This window comes from Microtus oregoni, unplaced genomic scaffold, assembly GCF_018167655.1.
Source record: "Microtus oregoni isolate MIOR12 unplaced genomic scaffold, Mior012 000003F_ref0000135, whole genome shotgun sequence".
Lineage (NCBI taxonomy): Eukaryota > Metazoa > Chordata > Mammalia > Rodentia > Cricetidae > Microtus > Microtus oregoni.
In genome coordinates, this window is record NW_024543062.1 from 14324106 (window position 1) to 14347190 (window position 23085).

At 44.9% G+C, this 23085-nt stretch overlaps 1 protein-coding gene across 4 annotated transcripts; it reads left to right on the forward strand.

The window, feature by feature from the left end:
- Positions 1-287: 287 nt before the first annotated feature.
- Psph (phosphoserine phosphatase) lies at positions 288-21841 on the forward strand. 4 transcript variants are annotated; one of them, XM_041648733.1, is made up of 10 exons: positions 288-358; positions 4198-4308; positions 5190-5245; positions 8750-8976; positions 12373-12496; positions 14966-15124; positions 16060-16194; positions 17588-17733; positions 20650-20798; positions 21508-21841. In XM_041648733.1, exons 6-10 carry the CDS (start codon positions 14985-14987, stop codon positions 21613-21615), a joined length of 678 nt encoding a protein of 225 aa, XP_041504667.1. In that variant the 5' UTR covers positions 288-358; positions 4198-4308; positions 5190-5245; positions 8750-8976; positions 12373-12496; positions 14966-14984; the 3' UTR covers positions 21616-21841. The 4 variants fall into 4 exon arrangements, with proteins under 4 accessions (XP_041504667.1, XP_041504668.1, XP_041504669.1 ...); XM_041648734.1 differs by lacking the exon at positions 5190-5245; XM_041648735.1 differs by lacking the exons at positions 4198-4308; positions 5190-5245 and having other exon boundaries at positions 339-358.
- The last annotated feature ends 1244 nt before the right edge of the window (positions 21842-23085 follow it).

Sequence of the window (23085 nt, forward strand, 5' to 3'; positions counted from 1 at the left end):
TGTTCTCTGGCAATCGGCGCTCCGAATCTTAAGGTTCCGTTATGGTCGCAGCACGTTGTCGTCGATCCGCGATTTAAATCCTGAAGCGCAGGCAAGAACGTCCTATAGATCGTGTCTGAGGGATGCTTCAGCCTCAGCACTCCTCTGGGCGTGACAGGAAGCAGAGGCATCGGCTTCGCTTTGCGTGGTGTCTGTAGCTCCCGGACTCTGGGTTCCGGGATGGGCCCCTTACCCTCTCGCGAGGTTTCCCAGATTCATTTTCCTTGCTTGTTTTATCCATACATGTGGGAACACAGAAGAAGGACGCTTCCCCAGTACCCTGGTGGTTTAAACCCTGGGAAGAAACGTGTAATGCCAGGTAGAAGTTCCTAGATGGCTTTAGAGGCGACTAGATTGGTGCGATGGGCGTTGAGGAGACTCAAGAGTCGGTTCATTCTTAGGGCCCGGGCCACTGAGGCGGATTTGCAGACTCAGGGTTTGTTGGGTTGTTTTTTTCGAGATGCTATTTCTGTGTAGCCTTGGCTGTCCTGGAAGTCGCTCTGTAGACCCTCTGCCTCCAGAGTGCTGGGATTAAAGACATGCTCCCCAACCGCCCGGCTTTTATTTTTATTTTTGTATGTGATACAAGATCTCACTCTGGCCCTAGATAAACTACCCACTGTGTAGTCTGGACAGGTAGCTAACTCGCAACAGTCTTCTGTTTTAACTTACAAAATGGTGTGAGCTACTATGCCTGCTAAAAGCTCAAACTTACCTGGACAGTGGTACCCAGGCTTTGAAAGGACTCCTTTAACTTGAAAAAAAAAAGTTTTTAACTTAGCTTTATTTTATTTGCATTGGTGTGAAAGTATCAGATCCCCTGGAACTGGAGTTACAAACAGTTGGGAAACTGCCACGTGGGTGCTAGGAATTGGACCTGGGTCCTCTGGAAGAACAAGCGCTGAACCATCTCTCCATACCCGTTTAGCTTTTTTTGTTTGTTTGTTGTTGTTTTGAGACAGGGTTTCTCTGTAGCTTTGGAGCTTGTCCTGGAACTCGCTCTGTAGACCAGCCTGGCCTCGAACTCACAGAGATCCACCTGCCTCTGCCTTCCGAGTGCTGGGATTAAAGGCGTGCGCCACCACTACCTGCCGTTTGTGTGTGTTGTGTGTATGTGTGTGTTAATATGTACGGGCGTTTTCTCTACCTGTATGCCTGAGCACTTAGGTGTATATGCTCTTTTTTTGTGCTCAATTTTTAAGCTGTTACCTGAATTTATAAACATGTATATCAATAGAAATTACTTCACAAAGATGACAATTCATGACACCATTGAATATATTATACTGGTCTATACTGGAGGTTTTGCTATTTTAATTGAAATAAATTCTCATGCTCTTCAGTATCTGTCTGATACTTACTGCAAGAATGAAACAAAACCAGGCATAGTGGCACACATTTTAATCCCAGCACTAGGCAGGCAGGCAGATTAATGTGGGTTTAAGGCAAATTATCTACATAGCAAGTTGCAGGCCAGCCATGGCTACATAGTGAAACTCTGTCTCAAAAAAGAAAAAAGAATGGGATAGTGATGGTGCATGCTTTTAGTCCCAGGACTTGGGAGGCAGAGGCAGGTGGATCTCTGAGTTTAAGGCCAGACTGGTCTAGAGAGTGTGTTCCAGGACAGCCAGGACTGTTTCACAGAGAAATCCTGTCTCAAAAAGCAAAGCAAAACAACAACAGCAAGGCCGGGCGATGGTGGCGCACGCCTTTAATCCCAGCACTTGGGAGGCAGAGGCAGGCGGATCTCTGTGAGTTCGAGACCAGCCTGGTCTACAGAGCTAGTTCCAGGACAGGCTCCAAAGCCACAGAGAAACCCTGTCTCGAAAAACCAAAAAAAAAAAAAAAAAAAAAAAAAAAAACAACCAGCAGCAACAACAACAAAAAAAAAGGGGGGGAAGAAATATTGGAGGTGTCTTCTTTTTATTTTTAACTTGTGGTTTGTTTTATTTTTGAGATAGGTCTTACTATGCAATCCTGCCTCTACCCACCTCCTCTCTACTTATTTATTTTTATGGGTATTTTGTATGCACATGCGTCTGCACCCTAGAAAAAGGCATCAGATCCCATGTGTATGTTGGAAAGGAAGAGCAGCCAGTGCTCTAAACCACTGAGCCATCTCTCTATCCCCATCTGCCTGGCTCCTAAGTTCAGGCATTACAGGCATGCACCACCACCCCTGGCTTACGTATGCAGGGCAAGTGCTTTTCCTCTGAACCACAGTCCCAGCAATGTGTCTTTCTCACAGTGGATATCACACAGCATCACCACTTCTAGCTAAGGGTTTTGTGTTTTGTTATGTTTTTTTTTAATATTTATTTATTTATTTATTTTCCAGACAGGGTTTCTCCGTAGATATTTGGTTCCTGTCCTGGAACTAGCTCTTGTAGACCAGGCTGGCCTCGAACTCATAGAGATCCGCCTGCCTCTGCCTCTCGAGTGCTGGGATTAAAGGCGTGCGCCACCACCGCCTGGCTTTTGTTATGTTTTTAACATAATTCATTGAACGACTGCATCACAATTTATTTCACCAACCTTCCCCTGGGTTACATTTATTCTGATATTTTGCTATTAAAAATCTCTATGACAGTTCACATATATGATAGAAGCTACATTTGAGGCTGTCACATGCTGTGGTCTACTTCCACCACCACAGGATGTAATGACTTCTGTTTTCCAGTCTTTTTTTTTTTTTTTTTTTTTTGGTTTTTCGAGACAGGGTTTCTCTGTGGCTTTGGAGCCTGTCCTGGAACTAGCTCTGTAGACCAGGCTGGTCTCGAACTCACAGAGATCAGCCTGCCTCTGCCTCCCGAGTGCTGGGATTAAAGGCGTGCGCCACCATAGCCCGGCTTCCAGTCTTTTTTTTTTTTAAAGATTTATTTATTATGTATATAGCATTCTGCCTACATGTATATCTGTTGGCCAGAAGAGGGCACCAGATCTCATTTTGAATGGTTGTGAGCTATTATAATGGTTGCTGGGAATTTAACTCAGGACCTCTGGAAGAGCAGTTAGTTCTCTTAACTGCTGAGCCGCCTCTCCAGCCCCGGTTCCCAATCTTTTAAAAAGAGTTTTGTTGTTGTTCGAGACAAATTCTCAAAAGGTTTTATTACACTTGTTTGTATATATGTGCGTGTATACATGTAACATGTACGTGTTTACATCTTTCATCTGTGCCAGAGCATATATAGAGAGGTCAGAGAACAACTTTTTTTGTTTGTTTTGTTTTTGTTTTTTAAGACCAAATTTTTAATATTTATTTATTTATTTATTATGTATACAATATTCTGTCTTGTGTGTATGCCTGAAGGCCAGAAGAGGGCACCAGACCCCATTATAGATGGTTGTGAGCCACCGTGTGGTTGCTGGGAATTGAACTCAGGACCTTTGCAAGAGCAGGCAATGCTCTTAACCTCTGAGCCATCTCTTCAGCCCGCTTGTTTTTGTTTGTTTGAGACAAGGTTTCTCTGTGTAACAGCTCACATTGTCCTGGAACTCACTCTATAAACCAGGCTGGCCTTGAACTCACAGAGATCCACCTGCCTCTGCCTCCAGAGTGCTGGGATTAAAGGCATGCGCCATCACTGCCCCATGATAGGACAACTTTTAAGAGTTGGTTCTCTCTTTAATTTATTTATATCTTAAAACAAAACAAAAAGCTAACAGGGTCTCATGTTGTCCACGCTGGCCTCACACTCAATATGAGCTCAGGATGACCTTGAACTGATTCTTTTGCCTCAGTTTCCAGAGTGTTGTAAGTATGGTTATGTACCACCATACCTGGTTTTGTTCTGAGACAGGCTTACTGTGTAGCTCAAGATGACCTGACACTTATTGTGTAGCTCAGGCTGGTCTCATCCTGACAACCCTCTTACCTCATGGTCTAGGTTGCTGGGATTAACAGACCTCTAGCACTCCCCTGCTTTGATCTTGGCATCTTTGAGTTATTTTAGTTTTATTTGGTGTAATTTGATGTTACCTAATGACTAAATTCGTTTTGGCAAGAAATATCACAGGGATGACGTGTGCTTATTGCAGCTTAAGAAAAGTCATGTGATTCCGGTTTATCCCATTGGTAGTTTTATTAACTTTGATCATTTATTTGAAAGTTGCCGGGTTACTCTAAAGTCTTAACTTTTCTCTTGGGGGCATCTGCAGGGCAGACGGCTCAGCAGTTAAGGGCCCTTGCTACTGCTCTTCTAGAAGACCTGAGTATCCGTAACTCCAGCCCCTTGGAATCTGACACCTCTGGCACACACCTCCATGCAGGTACATAGTCCTATGCATAATTAAAAAATAATAAAAGCCGGGCGGTGGTGGTGCACACCTGTAATCTCAGCACTCGGGAGGCAGAGGCAGTCGGATCTCTGTGAGTTCGAGGCCAGCCTGGTCTACAAAGGGAGTTCCAGGACAGGCTCCAAAGCTACAGAGAAACCCTGTCTCGAAAAACCAAAAAAAAAAGAAAATAATTAAAAATAAATCTTTAAATTTGCTCTCTGTATTCAGTCAGTATTTCTATAAATATCCTTGTTTTGTTGTTTTGTTTTGTTTTGTTTTTGTTTTCTCTGTATCTTTGAAGCCTGGGAACTTGCTCTGTGGACCAGGCACCAGGCAGCCCTTGAACTCACAGAGATCCGCCTGCCTCTGCCTCCAGAGTGCTGAGATTAAAGGCATGTGCCCCCACTGCCCAGTGTTATTGCTATTTTTATGAGACTTGTGTATTTTTGTATGTTTGTTTGCTGTTTATTGATACAGTCTCACTATGTCTCACTGTGTAGTCCTGCCTGATTCTGAACTCAAAAAGATTGCCTGCCTCTGTTTCCCAAGTGTTGGAATTAAAAGTGCGAGCCATACCGGGCAGGGTGGCCCATGCCTTTAAACCCAGCACTTACCAAAAAAAAAAAAAAAAAGAGAAGAAAAGAAAAAAAAAAAATAAACCCAGCACTCAAAAGGTAGAGGCAGGAGAATCTCTGTGAGTTCAAGGCCAGCCTGGTCTATAAAGTGAGTTCTAGGACAGGCTCCCAAGCTATACAGAGAAACCCTGTCTCAAAAAATCAGAAGAAAAAAAAGTGTGAGCCACTACACCTGTTTTTCTAATACACTAATACTTTTTCTTTTAATTTTATGTTTGTCTTTGTGTGTGGTTGCAGGTGCTTGAAGAGGCCTGAGCTATCAGATCCCACTGGAGCTGAGTTCACAGGCAGTTGTGAGTTTCCTGTTGTGGGTGCAGGGAATTAAACTCTTAGCCACTGAGCCATCTCTCCAGCCCTGACTCAGTTTTTAGATGGATATGTACTTTTGCTGAGCGTCAACACTGCCACCTTGTGCCCAAACCTTGTACAGGTGTGCGATGAGGGCTCTCAAAGGACCAGGAACAGCCGGCAGATTTGATTTAAATAGCTGAAATTTTTTTTAAAAATATTTATTTATTTATTATGTATACAATGTTCTGTCTGTGTGTATGTCCGCAGGCCAGAAGAGGACACCAGACCTCATTCCAGATGGTTGTGAGCCACCATGTGGTTGCTGGGAATTGAACTCAGGACCTTTGGAAGAGCAGGCAATGCTCTTAACCACTGAGCCATCTCTCCAGCCCCAATAGCTGAAATTTTTATGAATAGGTAATATAGGGATAATAGCACAAACGAGCTCTTGTAGTCATTCATATTTATAGTAGTTAAGCTTTTCAAATAAAAATTTTCATTGCTGTCTATACTTAAATGCATGTTTATTGTTTAACATCTTGCATCTTTTGTTATACTAATTTTAAAGTTACTACGAAGCACATATGTGTTATTGACTAGATTGATATTTTTAAAACTCTTAATTTGCCTATTTTTTCATGTGCTCTTGGGGTTTACTTAGGCAGCCCTCTACCTCATCACAACCATCTCTGAGGCTGGCTAGACGGCTCAGCTGGTAAAGGCATTTGCCACTAAGCCTAATGACATGAATTTGATCCCCAAGACACCCATAGCGGAAGGAGAAAACTGACTTCACAAAGTTGGCCTGAGTTCCATGTGCACACTGTAGAACCTCCCCCACAGTGATTAAATAAATGTAACCTAAGAGATTCCCATCTCCAGTGGACGCCCCATGTTTACAGCCATTTTTCAACTAGTGAATTCTGGGAATGATAAACTTCAAAGTCATGTCTGATCAAAGAGATTGGGGACTTGTGTTACTGGGTTGAATTTTATAATTTTTTTTTTGTTTGTTTGTTTTGAGATGGTCTTACTACATAGCTGTAAGTTAGTCTGGAACTCACTATGTAGAGCTGTCTGGCCTTGAACTCACAGAGATCCACTTGTCTCTGCCTCCCTCTTGAGTTCTGAGTTTAAAGACTTGTACCACCTTCCTGAATTGGGTATTCTTGAGAGTTTCTCTGGCTTAAGGTCATGGTTGTCGTGGCTAAAGGCCTGCCTTAGCCTTGGCATTTTCTCTACTTGGCAAAGCAGATGATCAGCTAGATACTTCAAGTTGTCTTCAGTTGGACTTCATTGCCTAATTGCAGGCAGCTTCCTGCAATGTGAATTTTCGGGAACAACACTTCTTACTGGTTATCCTAAAATAATAGCTGAACAAGTGACATCTGGAAGGGAAAAGAAGAAAGCAGGTACATGCTGGACCTGGTGGATCTGGGCCTGTCATTCCAGCCTTTCAAGAGACTGAGGCAGAGGGAGCACAAGTTCAAGGACTGACAGGGATACAAAGTGAGTTGAAGTCCAGCTTGGGCAACTTAGACTCATTTTCAAATTACGAATTAAAATGAGAGCTACATAAGGCTATAATACTCACGAATAGAACATTTGACTAGTATGTGTAAAGCCCTAGGTTCACAATTCCAAGTACATACACACACATGCATGAGTGCACATGCACATACACACACACACTCACACACTCACAATTCCAAGAAACAAAACCCCTAAATCAATAAAATGGACGGATAAAACAAAACAAGCACATGTTCTGAGAAGTTGGCTCAGCGGCTGAAATACTTGCCATACAAGCCCAAGATTTGAGAGTTTAGATTCATGGGACTCACATAAACGTGGGAATGTAAGCCTGTGAAATTCCAGCACTGGGAAGGCAGAAATGTGATCCTCAAAGTAAGCTGGCTGGGTAAAATAGTTTTCTGTTTTGTTTTAAATTTATATTTTAATGTATAAGTTCTCTGCATGTACACCTGCATGCCAGAAGAGAGCGTCAGATCCTATTATACATAGATGGTTGTGAGCCATCATGTAGGTGCTGGGAACTGAACTCAGGACGTCTGGAAGAGCAACCATTGCTCTTAGCCATTGAGCCATCTCTCCAGCCCCAGGTAGAATAGCTTTATGCAGCAACTCTGAGTTCGATGGAGAGATCCTACCTTAATGAACAAGGTGGAAAGCAATTGAGGAAGACACCTGCTACCAACCTTGGGTCTCCAGGTACACACACAAGCACCCATCACTCACAAGAAAACATGTATGCACACCACTCAAATATACACATGAGGAAAAAAATTGCAAAGATTAAAAAAGATAGGAGGGGGGCTGGAGAGATGGCTCAGAGGTTAAGAGCACTGGCTGCACTTCCAAAGGTCCTGAGTTCAATTCCCAGCAACCACATGGTAGTTCACAACCATCTGTAATGAGATCTGCTGCCCTCTTCTGGCCTGCAGAGACATATGCAGGCAGACCGCTGTATACTTAATAAATAAATCTTAACAAAAAGTTTCATATTAAAAAAAAAAAAGATAGGAGGTGGAGAGATGGCTCAGTGGTTAAGAGCAGTGGCTGCTTTTCCAGAGGACTTAGGTTTGATTGCCAGCACCCACATGATGGCTCACAACCTGCCCCAGAGAATCCAATGTCTCTTTCTGGCCTCAGCAGGTACCACACATGCACGAAGTGCCAGATTTATATGTAGATGAAACACCCATACATATTAAATAAATAAAAATTTTAAATAAAAAATTATTTTTATTCATGTGTATGTATGTGCCTGCACGTGTGCTGGTGCCCTCGAGGCCAGCAGGCACTGGATCTCCTGGAACTGGAGCCACAGGTGGTGAGCCACCTGATGGAGGTGCTGGGACCCAAACCTGGGTTTTCTGTTATAGCAGTAAGGACAGTTAACTCCTGGGCCTTTCTCCAGCCCAGCAAAAGATTTTTGGCTTTTTTCTTCTTCACTTTAAGTATGAACAGAGTATCTTTATTTTTAGACAAGGTCTTTCCTGTGGTTCAGGCTTGTCGCAAATTCATTATGTCGTCAGGATGATTTTGAACTTCCAATCCTGTCTCCACCTCCTGAGTGCTGGAGTTTCAAGCATTTCACACTGTGGCGTTTATGTGGTGCTAGGGATGGAACCCTATTCTTGCACGCCAGGCAAATACTCTGCCAAGTGAGTTACTTTGCCAGCGGGTCTGTGTAGATTTTGTAATTAACAGGGGTTTCAGAAAGGGCTCACAAGGGGCTTTGTGCATTGCAAAATCAGTGCAGAGGTCTCTCGTTTCCCTCGTGTGCAGGAACCCTGCACTGGGGCACGGCGTCTGAAAGTCGGGAGCTCTTTCGGACTATCTCAACAAACTGGAGGTCACAGAGCTCTCAAGGCGGCTCTGTCGGCGCAGAACCCCTAGGAAGGGAAGGGGTGGGGGGCGGGACCGCGAAGCCCCTCCCCTGGGGGGCTGGACCGAGGCGGCCTTCCAACCCGGTTTTGCAGAGCCGAGATCTGCCGTCTCCAGTTGGAAACGCACATGAGAAACTCTTCTGAAGCCACCGGATTCATCAGAAGATCCCAGACGAGCCTTAGGCGAGGACTGTGATCTCCTGCACGGATCACCTCCCTTAAGACACAGCACTCGCGCGTCACAGCAGCTCCAGACCCCGTCGCTACCGGAAAGTTATAGGCACAGGAACCGTGAAGACGAGCGCGGCCCAGGAACCGCGGTGAGTTCCCCGCTCACGCCTGTCTAGTCACAGAGCAGCTTTCAGATGCACCGGTCCTCTCTTCCCCACAGCTGTGACCTCTCTGATTCTTTGCTGGGTAGGTAGATTATCTCCTAGGACTCCAAGGCTTTCCTTTCGTTAGTTCATATTTTGGGCAGCTTCACTTTTTTTTCATTCTCCAAGACAAACAGCATGAATGAATGATGCAATCTGGCCCAGGAGACTCATCTGTAGAAGACATGAACATTCTCCAAACTGAAGTGTCTTGACTTTGCCATCATTTCCATTAGATATAGAATTTGAAATACATATATAGTACACATAAACACACATATATATATATATATGTACACACAAACAGACAATTATAAAGGAATAGCTTTAATTTGGGTGTTAAATCTTTCATTCATTAGATTTGTTCTTTTTCTTTAAATATTTGTATGTGTGGATCTGTACCTTCAGAGGCCAAAGGTGTCAAAACCGAATGCAGTAGCTGGAGTCACAGGAGATTGTGAACTGACCCCTGTGACCCATGTGGGTGCTGGAAACCAACCTCCTTTTTCTGCAAGAACAACAAGCACTCTTAACCATTAAGCAATCTCTCTAGTGACAATTATATTTTCTATATATGAGTCTTGCATATTATAGTTAGTCTCGTGTGTGTGTGTGTGTGTGTGTGTGTGTATGCGTTAGCACAGGCTGGCCTTGAACTCCTGATCCTCATGCTTCCATTTTCCAAGAGTTTAAAGCTTATCTGTTGGTGGACATTTGGGCAATCACCCACAAACACAGCTCATGAAAATGTTTCTCTCCCATCCACCTTCCCTTTTCTTGTATGAATCTCTGAAAGCAGGGGCTGCTGGGGTTTGTAACTCTATCTTTAATCTACAAGCAATGTGCTTAATTCCCATCCTCCACCCCCCAGCACATGAGAGTCCCCGCTGGGCCACGTCCTCAGTATGTTTATCTTCACAACAGCTTTGCTCATTCTTTCTACCAGTTTACTACACTGCTCTTTCTGAAGGGTGTAGTCTCTGGCCACGCTGGTGTGTACTTGCAGTGATCCTCCTGCCTTAGCTTCCCAGGTGCCAGGATTATGGCCACCAGCCAGCAGGCCTGGCTTTTGGCTCAGTTCTTAACTGTTCCTGCTTATCTTCTTTTTTTCCCCCTGAGCTTTAGCACCTTCATTTACTACACTTACATTCAAAGTGTGTGTGTGTGTGTGTGTGTGTGTGTGTGTATAGGCCAGAGGACAAATCTGGGAATTTGGGTGTTATTCCTCAGGTGTGTCTACCTTTTTTTTTTTTTTTTTTAATGTTTATTGGGAGAGAGAGAGAGAGAGAGAGAGAGAGAGACACTTGTGAACCTGAGGGCACACTCGTGCATGTGCTGGACCAAATGTTGTGTGTGTGAGTGTGGGGGTGTGCAAGTGCTCTGGTGGAGGTCAGAATACAACTTTTTGGAATCGGTTTTTCCTTTTTCTAGGCTACTCTAGGTTCTGGGAATTGAACTCAGGTTTGCACGGTAAGGGTTTTTACCCACCAAGACATTTGACCATCCCCTGGCATTTTTAAAAACACCGTTCTAGTGATTGAACTTAGGTTGGACCCTACTGTGTGAGCTGTTTTCCTGGCACCCACCGCCTTGAATTTTTTTTTTTTTTTGAGGCTGGCTCTTGCTATGTAGTAGAGCCTGACTTCAAATTTAAAACCTTGTGCCTTATTCTCCTGAGCACTGAGATTATGGGTGTGTATCAGGATGTTAGTTATTTAGTTTTGTTTTATTTTGTTTTTTGTTTTTTTTCAAGACAGGATTTCTCTGTAGCTTTGGAACCTGTCCTGGAACTAGCTCTTGTAGACCAGGCTGGCCTCAAATTCACAGAGATCCTCCTGCCTTTGCCTCCCGAGTGCTGGGATTAAAGGTGTGTGCCACCACCGCCTGGTGCAGTTTTATTTTTTAAAGACTTACTTATTTTATGTTTGTGAAATGTTTTACTTGTGTGTATGTCTGTGCACCATAAGTGCGCCTGGTGCCTCCCAGAGGTCAGAAGAGGGAGAGGGTATCAGATCCCCTGGAGCTGGAGCTACAGAGGATTATGATATAACATCTGGGTCCTGGGACTTGAACCTAGGTCCTTTGCAAGAACAGCAAGTGTTCTTAACTGCAGAGCCATTTTCTCTGCAACTTCTAGTTCCATTTTAATGTTTTCTATTGTTGTTGTTTCTTCTACTTAATTTTTTTAAATAACTTTTTGTGGTGCTGAGAATGGAACCTGGTACCCACTAAGTAACTCTTTGCCACTGAGTACTTCCCTGGTGTTAGTGATGGAAATCACAATTTACAGTTGTTAGCTTTGCTCCCTTGAGGTTAGCGCCAGAATTCCTTTAAATATCTGTATATATATATTATTACTGCGAGTATGGTTGTGGACACACATATGCCATGGTGCCTCTGTAGAGGTCAGAGGTTAACTCAGGAACCAGTTCTCCTCTTTTACCAAGGGCTCCAGGGAATGATCCAGGTCCATCAGGGTTTCAAGGTGAGCATCTCTATCTGCCGAGCCATCTTGCCAGTCCCTGAATCGTTCTGACTCCTTCACTGTTGCTCTTGGCTTTGTTTCCCTGACTTGTAACTAACTGATCGATTGCGTGGTTTTGTAGTATTGAGCATGGAGGGCAGGCCAGGGCACTCTACCGCTGAGCCACACCTGCGTTTCTAGCTCCCCATTATTTATTTCTTTTCCCTTCTGAGACAGGATTAAAACTCAGAGCCATCCTCCTGCCTCAGGCTTCCTTAGCCCTTCAAATGTTGAAATTACAGGCATGAGGCAGCACACACACACACACACACACGTGTGCCATATTTGAAGAAAGTAAGGACTGTTGGGTCTACCCTCTGCTCAAGTCTCTTCATTCTGTATCTGTATGTTGTTCTCCCTGCGGGTCCTCTTTGTGTTCTGTTCATCAGGCAGAGTAGAAGCCATGGACAACGCTGGAACTACTTCTCTGCTCTGTTTGAACATCGCCCAGGGGAAGCAATTTTTGTTGGAACAATCTTACTAGGAGGTCTATCAGTCTTCCTTCCCTCACACTCCCGACCCTTCTGTTTGTGACTGGGTCTTATATAACCCAGGCTTGCCTTGAACCGTTAACTCCTTAGATCACCTTGAACTTCTGATCCTTTGGACTGATTCTGTCCCTTGAGTGCTGGGGTTATAGGTGTAGGTCATCAACCCTGGCTTATGAACTTCTGAGGGTGAAACTCCAGGCTTGCTGTATGCCGGACAAGTACTTTACCAATTGAGCCAAAACCCCAGCCCTTCTACCTCCTTCTTTGCCATAATTCTGTTCCTGGTTGTTCATTTTCTCTCTCTCTCTCTTTGTTTGTTTTTTTTAGGCTCTTGCAAAACCCACAGATATTTCTTTAAAAACAAAACTCTAACCTGAGGTTTATGGTGCATTTTTACCTTCAAAGGGGAAGAGAAAGACACTGTCACCCAGGAATCCAGCTCTGGACAATCGTGAGTACTAGTATGTCCAGGCATTAGATTTGCCTGTGAGCTAACCTCATTGAGTGAAAAGCAGCATCTGTTGGTTTGAGGATGTGGCTTACTGTGCTCAAAGCCCTGGGTTCCACCATATAAAGTAGGTGTAATGTTCATGCCTGGCATCTCAGCACTCAGGAGGTGGGAGGATCAGGAGTTCAAGGTTACCCTTGGCTATGTAGCAGGTTTGACACCAGGTAGGATATAGGAGATCTGTCTTTGAAAAGAAGGAGGAGGAGAAGAAGCATTGTCTGTCATAACATGTTATATGCATGTCACTTCTGTTTATAAGAACTTTATTTCTTTTTTTAAGTTTATTTATTTATTATATACATGTCATAAGAAGGCACAAGATCTCATTATAGATGGCTGTGGGGAATCATGTGGTTGCTGGGAATTGAACTCAGGACCTCTGGAAGAGCAGTCAGTGCTCTTAACCTCTGAGCCATCTCTCCAGCCCCTATTTCTTTTTTTAAAATTACATTTTTGTTATATGTGTATGGGTGCTTTTCCTATATGCATATCTGTGCACCGCGGATACAAATGGAAAGAGCTCCTGTAACCTTAGGTGCCTCGCATAAGATACTAGATGGAAGAGCTTCTATCTGTTTAAGCAAGGAGATTTTCTTCCTCTTACCCCAATCTGGGCCTCCTAAATCTAAGCCCCGAAGGGAAACCCCTTTCTTCACTTTGGAGCTCCGGTGAAGAAGGGCTTGTCAGCACAAACTTAAGAACAAAGTCAGGTGGGCTTCACTGCTGAGCCGGAGCCCCAGTCTGCACCCCTGAAGGCAGTGGGTGGGCCTGGGCCTCTGTGTGGACACAGTCCTTTCTCCTGGCACTCTCTCCAGCTCCTCATCTCTGGGCTTCCCTTCCCCCAAAAGCCCCATGTAAAGTTCCAGAGTCCGTTTCCCAGCAGTGATTTTTCTTTCTCTCTGTGGATGTCTAATGTACACAATTTACTTGGAAGCAGCCGACCTTGGTTTTCCCCTATCGCCAAGGTTTTTCAAGGTGTTTTTTAGACCAGGCTCACTATGTAGCACCAGCTTGGCGCTTGCGATCCTCCTGCCTCAGCCTCCTGAGTGCTGGGAACACGGGTGTGCACCACCACCCATCCCCACTATTTATTGATTTAGAGATAGGATCTCTAGCCCAGGATTGCCTTGACCCTATTACTCAAACCCAGTGCGTACCCAAGGATGACCTTTAGCCCCCATCCTCCTGCCCTCTCCTCCCCTCCCTAGGGCTGAGATTGCGAGCACAAACATGCACCGCCATGCTGCCCAACATCTCTGAAACACTGGGAGCCTCTGCAGGACACGGTTGCTGACAGGTTCCATGCCAGGTGCCTGGCCTGGATTTGTCTTTTCACTAGTTTTGAGGCCCTGCGGGCCCGTCGGTTATTCTGTCATCATCTCGTTTTAGCTCTTACATAATTTGCCTTCCTGGCTAGCTTTCCCTTCACCTGTGCCTCATGGTCCTGCCCCGTCGAATCACATGATATATTTACGGAACAAGCTTTATTTCTTTTCTGTGTGAGCACAGAGGTCATAGGACAACTTTTCATGATTCTTCACTTCTGCAGTGTGGCTTCCAGGGATGGAGGTTTGGCAGCAGGCATTTTTACCTATTGAGCCATCTCCCTGTTACCATTTTACTGGAAACAGGGTCTTATGTAGTCCAGACTGGCCTCAAATTTGCTATGGAGCTAAGGGTGGTCTTAAACTAACTCTCTCACTCTCCTTTGTTTTTTTTGAGACAAGGTTTCTCTGTGTAGCCCTGACTGTCCTAGAACTCACTCTGTAGAACAGGTTGGCCTTAAACCCACCGAGATCTACCTGCCTCTGCTACCTGAGTGCTGGGATTAAAGGTATATGTCACCACTACCCAGCAACTCTCTCTTTTTAAAAAAATTATTATTGCTATTTTTAGTTGTGTGTGTGTGCATGTGCCAGAGAGGGTGATGGGTCTCCTGGAGCTGGAGTTACAGGTAGTTGTGAGCAGTCAGATGAGGGTTCTGGCAAATGAATTTGGGTCCCTTGAAAGAGCAACAAGCACTTTAACTACTGAACCATCTCTTCAGCCCCAATCCTTTTTTTTTTGTTTTGTTTTGTTTTTGTTTTTTTGTTTTTCAAGACAGGGTTTCTCTGTGTAACAGTCCTGGAACTTGCTTGGTAGACCAGGCTGGCCTCAAGTTCACTGAGATCCACCTGCCTCCACCTCCCGAGTGCTGGGATTAAAGGAGTGCGCCACCACCACCTGGCCTTCAGCCCCAATCTTAAACTCTTGATCCTCCTGCTTCCACCTCCAAAGAGCTGGGATCCCAGGCATACATCACTACACCTGGCTTAGGCGAAACTTGGGGCTTCGTGAATGTTGAACAAACTCCTGCTGAGCCGCACCCCTCGCCCCCTGACATCTTTAAGCACACTTCTCTCTCTTTTCTAGGAGGAACGTTCTTCCCAGAATGGTCTCCCACTCCGAGCTGAGGGAACTCATCTGCTCAGCAGATGCGGTGTGTTTTGACGTCGACAGCACAGTCATCCGAGAGGAAGGCATTGATGAGCTGGCCAAATTCTGTGGTGTGGAGGCGGCTGTGTCTGAAATGTATGAGCTGTCTTTATTCCCTTTAGGAGATGCTAAAGAAGTCACCACGTCTTTAAAAAGCAATGGCCAACTGGGCCTGGTAGCGCACACCTTTAATCCCGGCACTCAGGGAGGCAGAAGCAGGCAGATCTTTGTGAGTTTGAGGCCAGCCTGGTCTATAGAGCGAGTTCCAGAAGAGCCAGGGCTGTTACACAGAGAAACCCTGTCTCAAAAAACAAAACAAAAACCAACCAACCACAAACAAACAACAGCAACAAAAAGACTGGATGAAAGGCTAAGGTCTCAGTTCCTAGGTTCTGGTTTTGGCCCAGTGCTAAAACAAAACTTCAGATTACCGCACCCCCCCCCCCCCCCAGTGGTAGAGTGCTGTCTTCATCTGTCCATCTGGAAATATTCCATTACAAACAAAGGGAGCAAAACATGAATGTCTCTGCAGAGGAGACGCATTCTTAGGCAGGCTGGGAAAATGATTAATCCAAGAAGGTAGCCTGGGGCTCTAAGTATTCAGTGCCCCTGGTCAAGGTTAAAAGTGCAACCCTACTGCCTCAGTGGAGAGAGATGCCAGGCCAGAAGCTCTGTCTCTTCCCTTTGCCCTCCCCACTCTGCCACAGCGATACCTTCCTGAGCTATGGCTGCATTTGATACAGGAGCTTTCAGCCTTTGGTTTCTTTCGAGGTTATGGTTTGTAAGCAAGGTGCTTGTGTTTGGGATGTGAGGGTTTCTGTCCCGTCTGTGGATGCACAGTCCATGGTGTCAGAGTCCCTGTGTGATTCCCAAGCAGACCCCCTCCTGTAGGCGGCATGCAGCATGCCTATTGTAGAGTTGGGCTCGTGGCAACACCTTCCTCATGGTTATCATGAAGTCCTGGCATAGGAAGGCATGTTGACCTCAAGGACAGCTAACCCGGCTGGCCTGATTGTGGGTCTTTCTCCTAGGACACGGAAAGCCATGGGAGGAGCATTGCCTTTCAAAGATGCGCTCACTGAACGCCTGGCACTGATCCAGCCCTCCAGGGAGCAGGTGCAAAGGCTCCTAGCTGAGCACCCTCCACACCTGACCCCCGGGATAAGGTAAGCACAGTCTTGGCCCTTGGCATACTGTCTTGCTGTGAGCTTGGAGATTTGTGGAACTCCTTCCTCCAGAGAGTATCTGTTGCTGTTGCCTTCTGCAGGGCTCTCTTGGTACTTACATCTGCTCTTATCTTACTCTCTGGTCTCATGTATGTTTGACTTCATGCTTTCACCAGGCTTCTCTAGGAGTTCTTTATCTTAACGTTAGTGCAATGGTTTCCAGAAGCAGAGAAGTCCCACCCATTAATTTCTAAGCACATCTCAAAAACACATTTCATAATTCTCAGGAAGCTGAGACAGGAGGGTCTTGAGTTCAAAGCTAACCGGGGTTACACATTGAGACTTTGTCTCAGAACACACACACAGGCTGGGTGTCTGTGTAGCATACCCTTCTAACCCTAAGACATAGGAGGTGGGGGCAGGTGATCAAAAGGTCAAAATAATCCACAGACACAGGAGATCCTATCTCAAAATCAGCCAGCAAAACAGATAAACAAAAAAGCTAAGAACAGGTGTTGGTTCACATCTGAATACTACCTCTGTACTAAAATACTAGTACAGAGGTAGCTCAGGCAGGATTGCTCTTGTGAGTTCAAAGCCAGTCTGGCTACATAGCAAGAGTTTGTCTCAAAAACAACAACAAGCTGGGCAGTGGTGGCACAGGTCTTTAACCCAGCACTCGGGAGACAGAGGCAGGCGGATCTCTGTGAGTTCAAGGCCAGCCTGGTCTACAAGAGCTAGTTCCAGGATAGGTTCCAAAGCTACAGAGAAACCTGTCTCGAAAAACAAAACAAAACAAACAACAACAAAGAAACAAACAAAGAACAATGAAAAAGACAACAATCTCACAACAGAAGAACACAAAAGTGGACACATGAAGAAAAATGTACTTGTTAGGAAAAGGGCCAAGCCTCAGCAGAGAGACTCATGGCTTCCGAATGGCCACTCAGACCAGATAGAAGTTCAATAAAGAGACTTTATTCAAAAACACACAGCCCAGGGGCTGGAGAGATGGCTCAGTGGTTAAGAGCACTGTCTGCTCTTCCAGAGGTCATGAGTTCAATTCCTAGCAACCACATGGTGGCTCACAACCAACTGTAATGAGATCTGATGCCCTCCTCTGGCATGTGGGTATACATGGAGGCAGAAAGTTGTATACATAATAAATACATAAATATATCTTTAAAAAAAACACACACACACACACACAACCCAAACGAACACCACCTCACCAGCCCCTCCTCAAACATACAAAATGTTAATCCCATAGGCATTATCTTTATAGATGGACTTCCAGCATTGGAGCTAAGAAAAAATAATAAAAGAAAGGGCACCTTTTTCATGTTTCCTTTTTGTATTAACTGCTGTTGTGTATCTTGTGTTTATTTTGTAGGGAACTGGTCAGTCGCCTACAGGAGCGCAATGTGCAGGTGTTCCTCATATCTGGTGGCTTTAGGAGTATCGTGGAGCATGTTGCTGCGAAGCTCAATATCCCAACAGCCAATGTATTTGCCAATAGGCTGAAATTCTACTTCAATGGTAAGATTTTTTAACCACCTGGCTAATGGTAAGATTTTAATGGTAATATAGTTCCTTTCTTATCTGTTCTGTTATTTAATATTCTAGTTAGTGTCTATTGAAATGTAACTTAAAAGAGTGGTGGTTCTAGGGTTAAGAGTTTGGGGACTGGAGAGGTGGCTTAGGGGTTAAAAGCACTAGGCACTCTTCCAGAGGACCTGGGTTCAGTTCCTAGCACCCACATTGGACGATCCACAGCAATGTAACTCCAGTTCCAGGAAATCCAACTCCCTCTTCTGCAAGGGCACCAGGCACTCGTGTGGTGCACAAACAAGCACTCAGGCAAAACATCCACACACATAAATAAAACAAATCTTTAAGAAAAATCCATGTGTGTGTGTGTGTGTGTGTGTGTGTGTGTGCGTGTGTGTGCGTGTCTGTGTCATACAAGTGCCCTTGGAGGCCAGAAGAGCTTACTCCTGCAGCTGGAGTTACCGGCTATTGTGAGACCTGGCTCGGGTGCTGAGAACTGAACCCGGGTCCTCTGCAGGAGCGGTTTGCACCCTGAGCTGCTTAGCCATCTCTTCAGCCCTGTGGGAAAGGCTCTGTTGACTGATAGCCTCTGCACTTTGGTGTTCTTCACTCTGCAAAACAGGCTGAGGTCATCCACCCTGCTTGATTTTGCATATTCATGCTGCCACCAATCTAAAATGTTAGCCTGCTGGCTTATTTTGTGATGCTGCAGTTGAGGGCTGGTTGTTTGTTTTACTGTGTCTGGAGCAATGTAGACCCAAGAAGGAGTTTGGTTAATGAGTTGCTGCATTTCCATTGCCCTTGGGACACCTGGGGTCACAGCTACAATTTACATCATCTCAAGAGGGCTCCAGTGATGCTGGGCTCTTGAGGTGCTGAGGCAGGAGTATTTCAAGTTGGAGTCCAGTGTGGACTACAGAACAAAACCTAGTCTCTTAAAAACAGGATGAGCGACGGCTCGGCAGTTAATTGAGTACAGGCTGTCATTGGACCTGCGTTTGTTCCCAGAGTGTTGGTTTCAACTCACAATAGCCCAGATTCCACATACCTTCACCCCACATGTACAGCCTACACACACACACACACGCACGCACGCACGCACGCACGCACGTGCGCAAATAAAACATAATAAATAATGGAAAACAAAATAGACAGCAAACAGAGTGCTCTTGGGCTAGGGTGGGGTCCCTTGGTAGAGCGTTTGCCCAGCCTGCCTAAAGCACTGGCTGGCACTTAAACCGACCTATACTCCCAGGTGGAAGCAGGAAGATCCGGCGTTCAGGGTCATCTTAGGACACACAGTAAGTTCTAGGATAGCCTGGGCTGTATGAAACCCTGTTACAAAAGAAGCAGAAGCTCTGTAGTTATGTCATAGTACAGGTAGCGAGTAGTCTTGAAACCCCATGAGGGCCAGTGAGGGCTCAGCAGGTAAAAGAGCTCACCCAAGAAGCCTGACTTGAATTCAGTTCCTGGAACCCACATAAAGGTGGAAGGAGAGAACGGACCCCACAAAGTTGTCTGCCAACCTTCACACAGGTGCCATAGTATGCAAGTCCCTTCCCACTGATTGAGTTAGCCAAGCTTTGGTGGCGCACGCCTTTCATCCCAGCACTCTGGAGGCAGAAGCAGGAGGATCTCTGAGTTCGAGGCCAGCCTGGTCTACAGAGTGAGTTTCAGGACAGCCAGGGCTACACAGAGAAAAAAAAGTATGAAGCTGGGGAAGAGAATACCTATGTAATCTCAGCATTTGGGAAGCTGGGGAAGAGAATACCTATGTAATCTCAGCATTTGGGAAGCTGGGGAAGAGAATACCTATGTAATCCCAGCATTTGGGAAGCTGGGGAAGAGAATACCTATGTAATCTCAGCATTTGGGAAGCGGGGGAAGAGAATACCTATGTAATCTCAGCATTTGGGAAGCTGGGGAAGAGAATACCTATGTAATCTCAGCATTTGGGAAGCTGGGGAAGAGAATACCTATGTAATCTCAGCATTTGGGAAGCTGGGGAAGAGAATACCTATGTAATCTCAGCATTTGGGAAGCTGGGGAAGAGAATACCTATGTAATCTCAGCATTTGGGAAGCAGCGCCAGGGGATCAGGAATTAAAGGTCATATTTGGCTACTTAGACTCCATTTTTAAAAATAAAAACAAAACTAACTAAGCCAACAAACAAAACAAATGAGTGAACCAGGCCTGGGGACTCGCTCTTAACACTTGGGAGGCCGAGGTGGAAGAATTTCTTCAAGTTCAATACCAGCCTGAGCTACAAAGTGACCCCGTCTAAACACACCAAACAAGTCCCAGCCCCCACTAATGAGTGTGCCCGTTTCTGTATAGTAGAAATAGATCCAGAGCAAGGGATCTAGTTGGTAGATCACTTGCCTAACATGCAGAATCCCTGGGTTCCATCCCCAGCACTGTACACACCAGGCATGAGGTCGCCTACACACCTGTGATGGCTCTGGTGTGGAAGAGAGAGAGAGAGAGAGAGAGAGAGAGAGAGAGAGAGAGAGAAGGTCATCCTAGGATTCACAGTAAGTTCAAGGATAACCTGCTCTACAGGAGCTCCTATCTTCAAAAAAGTAAGGAAAGTTGGTTAATTCCTTTAGATAATGTTACTATATTCATGTGATAAATCAATGTATTACATGTAATATATTATGTATAATATATAATATAATGGTGATCTGATATCTCAACAAGGCTTAAAACGGCTACATCAGAAGTTGAGGAGATGCAGCTAGTTCAACCCAGGTGACCCACTAGAGCCACCTCCTCGGGAATATGGGTCAGGTCCCATGCTGTGTGACCAACTCAGGGCTGTTTTAGACTTAACACTTAAGTTTGGCATCATCTGTACGAACAAGCTGTGGACCTAACATCTTCTCACTGTCCTCTGAAGGTGAATACGCAGGTTTCGATGAGATGCAGCCAACAGCCGAGTCTGGTGGGAAAGGAAAGGTTATTCGATTTTTAAAGGAAAAATTCCACTTTAAGAAAATAATCATGATTGGAGATGGAGCTACAGACATGGAAGCCTGCCCTCCCGCTGTAAGTACTCAAGGGTGCTGGATTTTTGTTTTCTGTTTTTTTTTCTATGTCTTGCTGAAAACCCTATGAAGTTAACAGCAGAAGTTAAACTAAAACAGCTAAATATCATGATAAGAACACAAAGCAACCAAAAGACATTCAGCCTAGGAACATGCATGAGGTGTCTTAGTCACTGTTCCATTGCTGTGAAGAGACACCGTGACCAAGGCAACTCATCAAAGAAAGCATTTGAGCCGGGCAGTGGTGCACACACCTTTAATCCCAGCACTCGGGAGGCAGAGGGAGGCGGATCTCTGGGAGTTCGAGGCCAGCCTGGACTACAGAGTGAGTTCTAGGACAGCCAGAGAAAGCATCTGATAGGGAGCTTGCTTACAGTTTCAGAAGGTTACTCTGTTATCATCATGGTGGGGAGCATGGTGGCAGGCAGGCAGGTGGGGTGCTGGAGCAATAGCTGATGGCTTACATTCTATCAGCAATTGGAAGCAGAGAGAACAATACTGGGTATATATAGATACATACACATATATACATATAAATAGCAATACATACCCATACATACACACACACACACACACACACATATATATATATATACACATGTTTGTTAAGTATGTACATAAATTTTCACTTAAATATATTTTGTTTATTTTATATGTTTCTGGGTGTGCCATTTGAAAAGATGTTAACCCCTCCCCACTTTCCTTTCTAGGATGCTTTCATTGGGTTTGGAGGAAATGTGATCAGGCAACAAGTCAAGAGCAATGCCAAGTGGTACATCACTGACTTTGTTGAGCTCTTGGGAGAACTGGAAGAATAGTCTCAGCTTCCTGCCCACTCAGAACACCTCCAGTCTCTCAGAGCTACAGTCAGGCTCCTGGTACAGTCCAGGAGGTAGCTAGTTTTGTCTACTGCAGTTCCAATATTAATATGACTACTAATTACCTGGAGAGTTTTATACTCTGAATTCTTTGTGTATATTCCTACCTATATCTTACCTGGAGCTTTCTGAGGTGTGTGGTAAATTAAATGCTTTTACTCTTGCAGCATGGACTCAGTAGTCTTCAGTGAGTATGGGGTTTCTCTTAGGTATAAAAAGAATGTTTGTATACCTGAACAGGCCTGTTCAGTTTTCTTTTTTCCTATTTATTTATTTTTGTTGTTGTTTTTGAGACAGGGTTTTACAGTGTAGCCCTGGCTGTCCTGGAGCTAACTCTGTAGACCAGAGCTAGCCTTGAACTCAGAGATCCTCTTGCCTCTGCCTCCCGAGTGCTAGGATCAAAGGTGTATGTAACCACAGCCAGCTGATTTGTTCAATTGTCTTTTTGTTTTGTTTTGTTTTTCAAGAGAGGGTTTCTCTATGTAACAGTCCTGGCTGTCCCGGAACTCACTTTCTAGAGTAGGCTGTACTCAGATTCAGAGATCCTCTTGTCTCTGCCTACCGAGTGCTGGAATTAAAGATGTCTGCCACCACTGCCCGGCAATTTATTCAGCCTCTTAGGCATGCCTGTGTCTAGTGTTTCAGTGACCGTGAGTATGCAGGTACAAACAACCCCCGTGCCAAGAAGAGGGTTGAGGTTTCTCCATTCTGCGTGCAGAGTCCCTGTCCCTACCTCGTTACAGGAAGCCCTGGCACAGAGGAGTGGGAACACTTTTCTCACCCGACTTTGTTTTGTGTGGCTGGGTATGGTGGGTGGTGCACACATATAATCCCAGCACTTGGAATGCTGAGGCAGGGGGATGGAAACTCCCAAGCCAGCCAGAATAAGAGCCTGTCTCTAGAAAAAGGATATAAAGAAAAAAGATGTGTTGTGTTTTAAATGTCACAAAGGTTTTAAGAAAGTAAGAGCCCTTGCCATTCTCAAAGAGGACTTGGATTTGGTTCCCAGCATATGACTATTCCCGGAAAACTGAAACTACAGTTTCAGGGTATCTAATGCCCTCTTCTGGCCTCCATGGGTACTGGACATGCATGTGGTGCACATACATGCAGGCAAAACACACATGTAAAATAAACATATAAATTTTAAAGCCAAGAAGTAACAGAGCTGGAGAGATGATGGTTAAGAAAACTTGCTGTTCATATAGAAGATCTGAGGTTAGTTCCCAGCACCCACAACGGATGGTTCAAAACTTTCTGTAGCTCCTTAGGCACGGGCATTCATGTGTACCCACCCACATGCAGAAACACACATAATTGAAAAGGATAAAAACAAATATTTTAAAAAGTAACAATGGAAGCTTAAATAAAAATACTAGTTAAGACCGGGTGGTGGTGGTGCACGCCTTT

Excerpts from the sequence above, each read along its gene's own strand:
- Psph (XM_041648733.1), top strand. The coding sequence starts at position 14,985 with ATGGTCTCCCACTCCGAGCTGAGGGAACTCATCTGCTCAGCAGATGCG. Across the intron at positions 15,125-16,059 it reads GAGGCGGCTGTGTCTGAAAT|GACACGGAAAGCCATGGGAG; the intron begins GTATGAGCTGTC and ends TCTTTCTCCTAG. Across the intron at positions 17,734-20,649 it reads GCTGAAATTCTACTTCAATG|GTGAATACGCAGGTTTCGAT; the intron begins GTAAGATTTTTT and ends TGTCCTCTGAAG.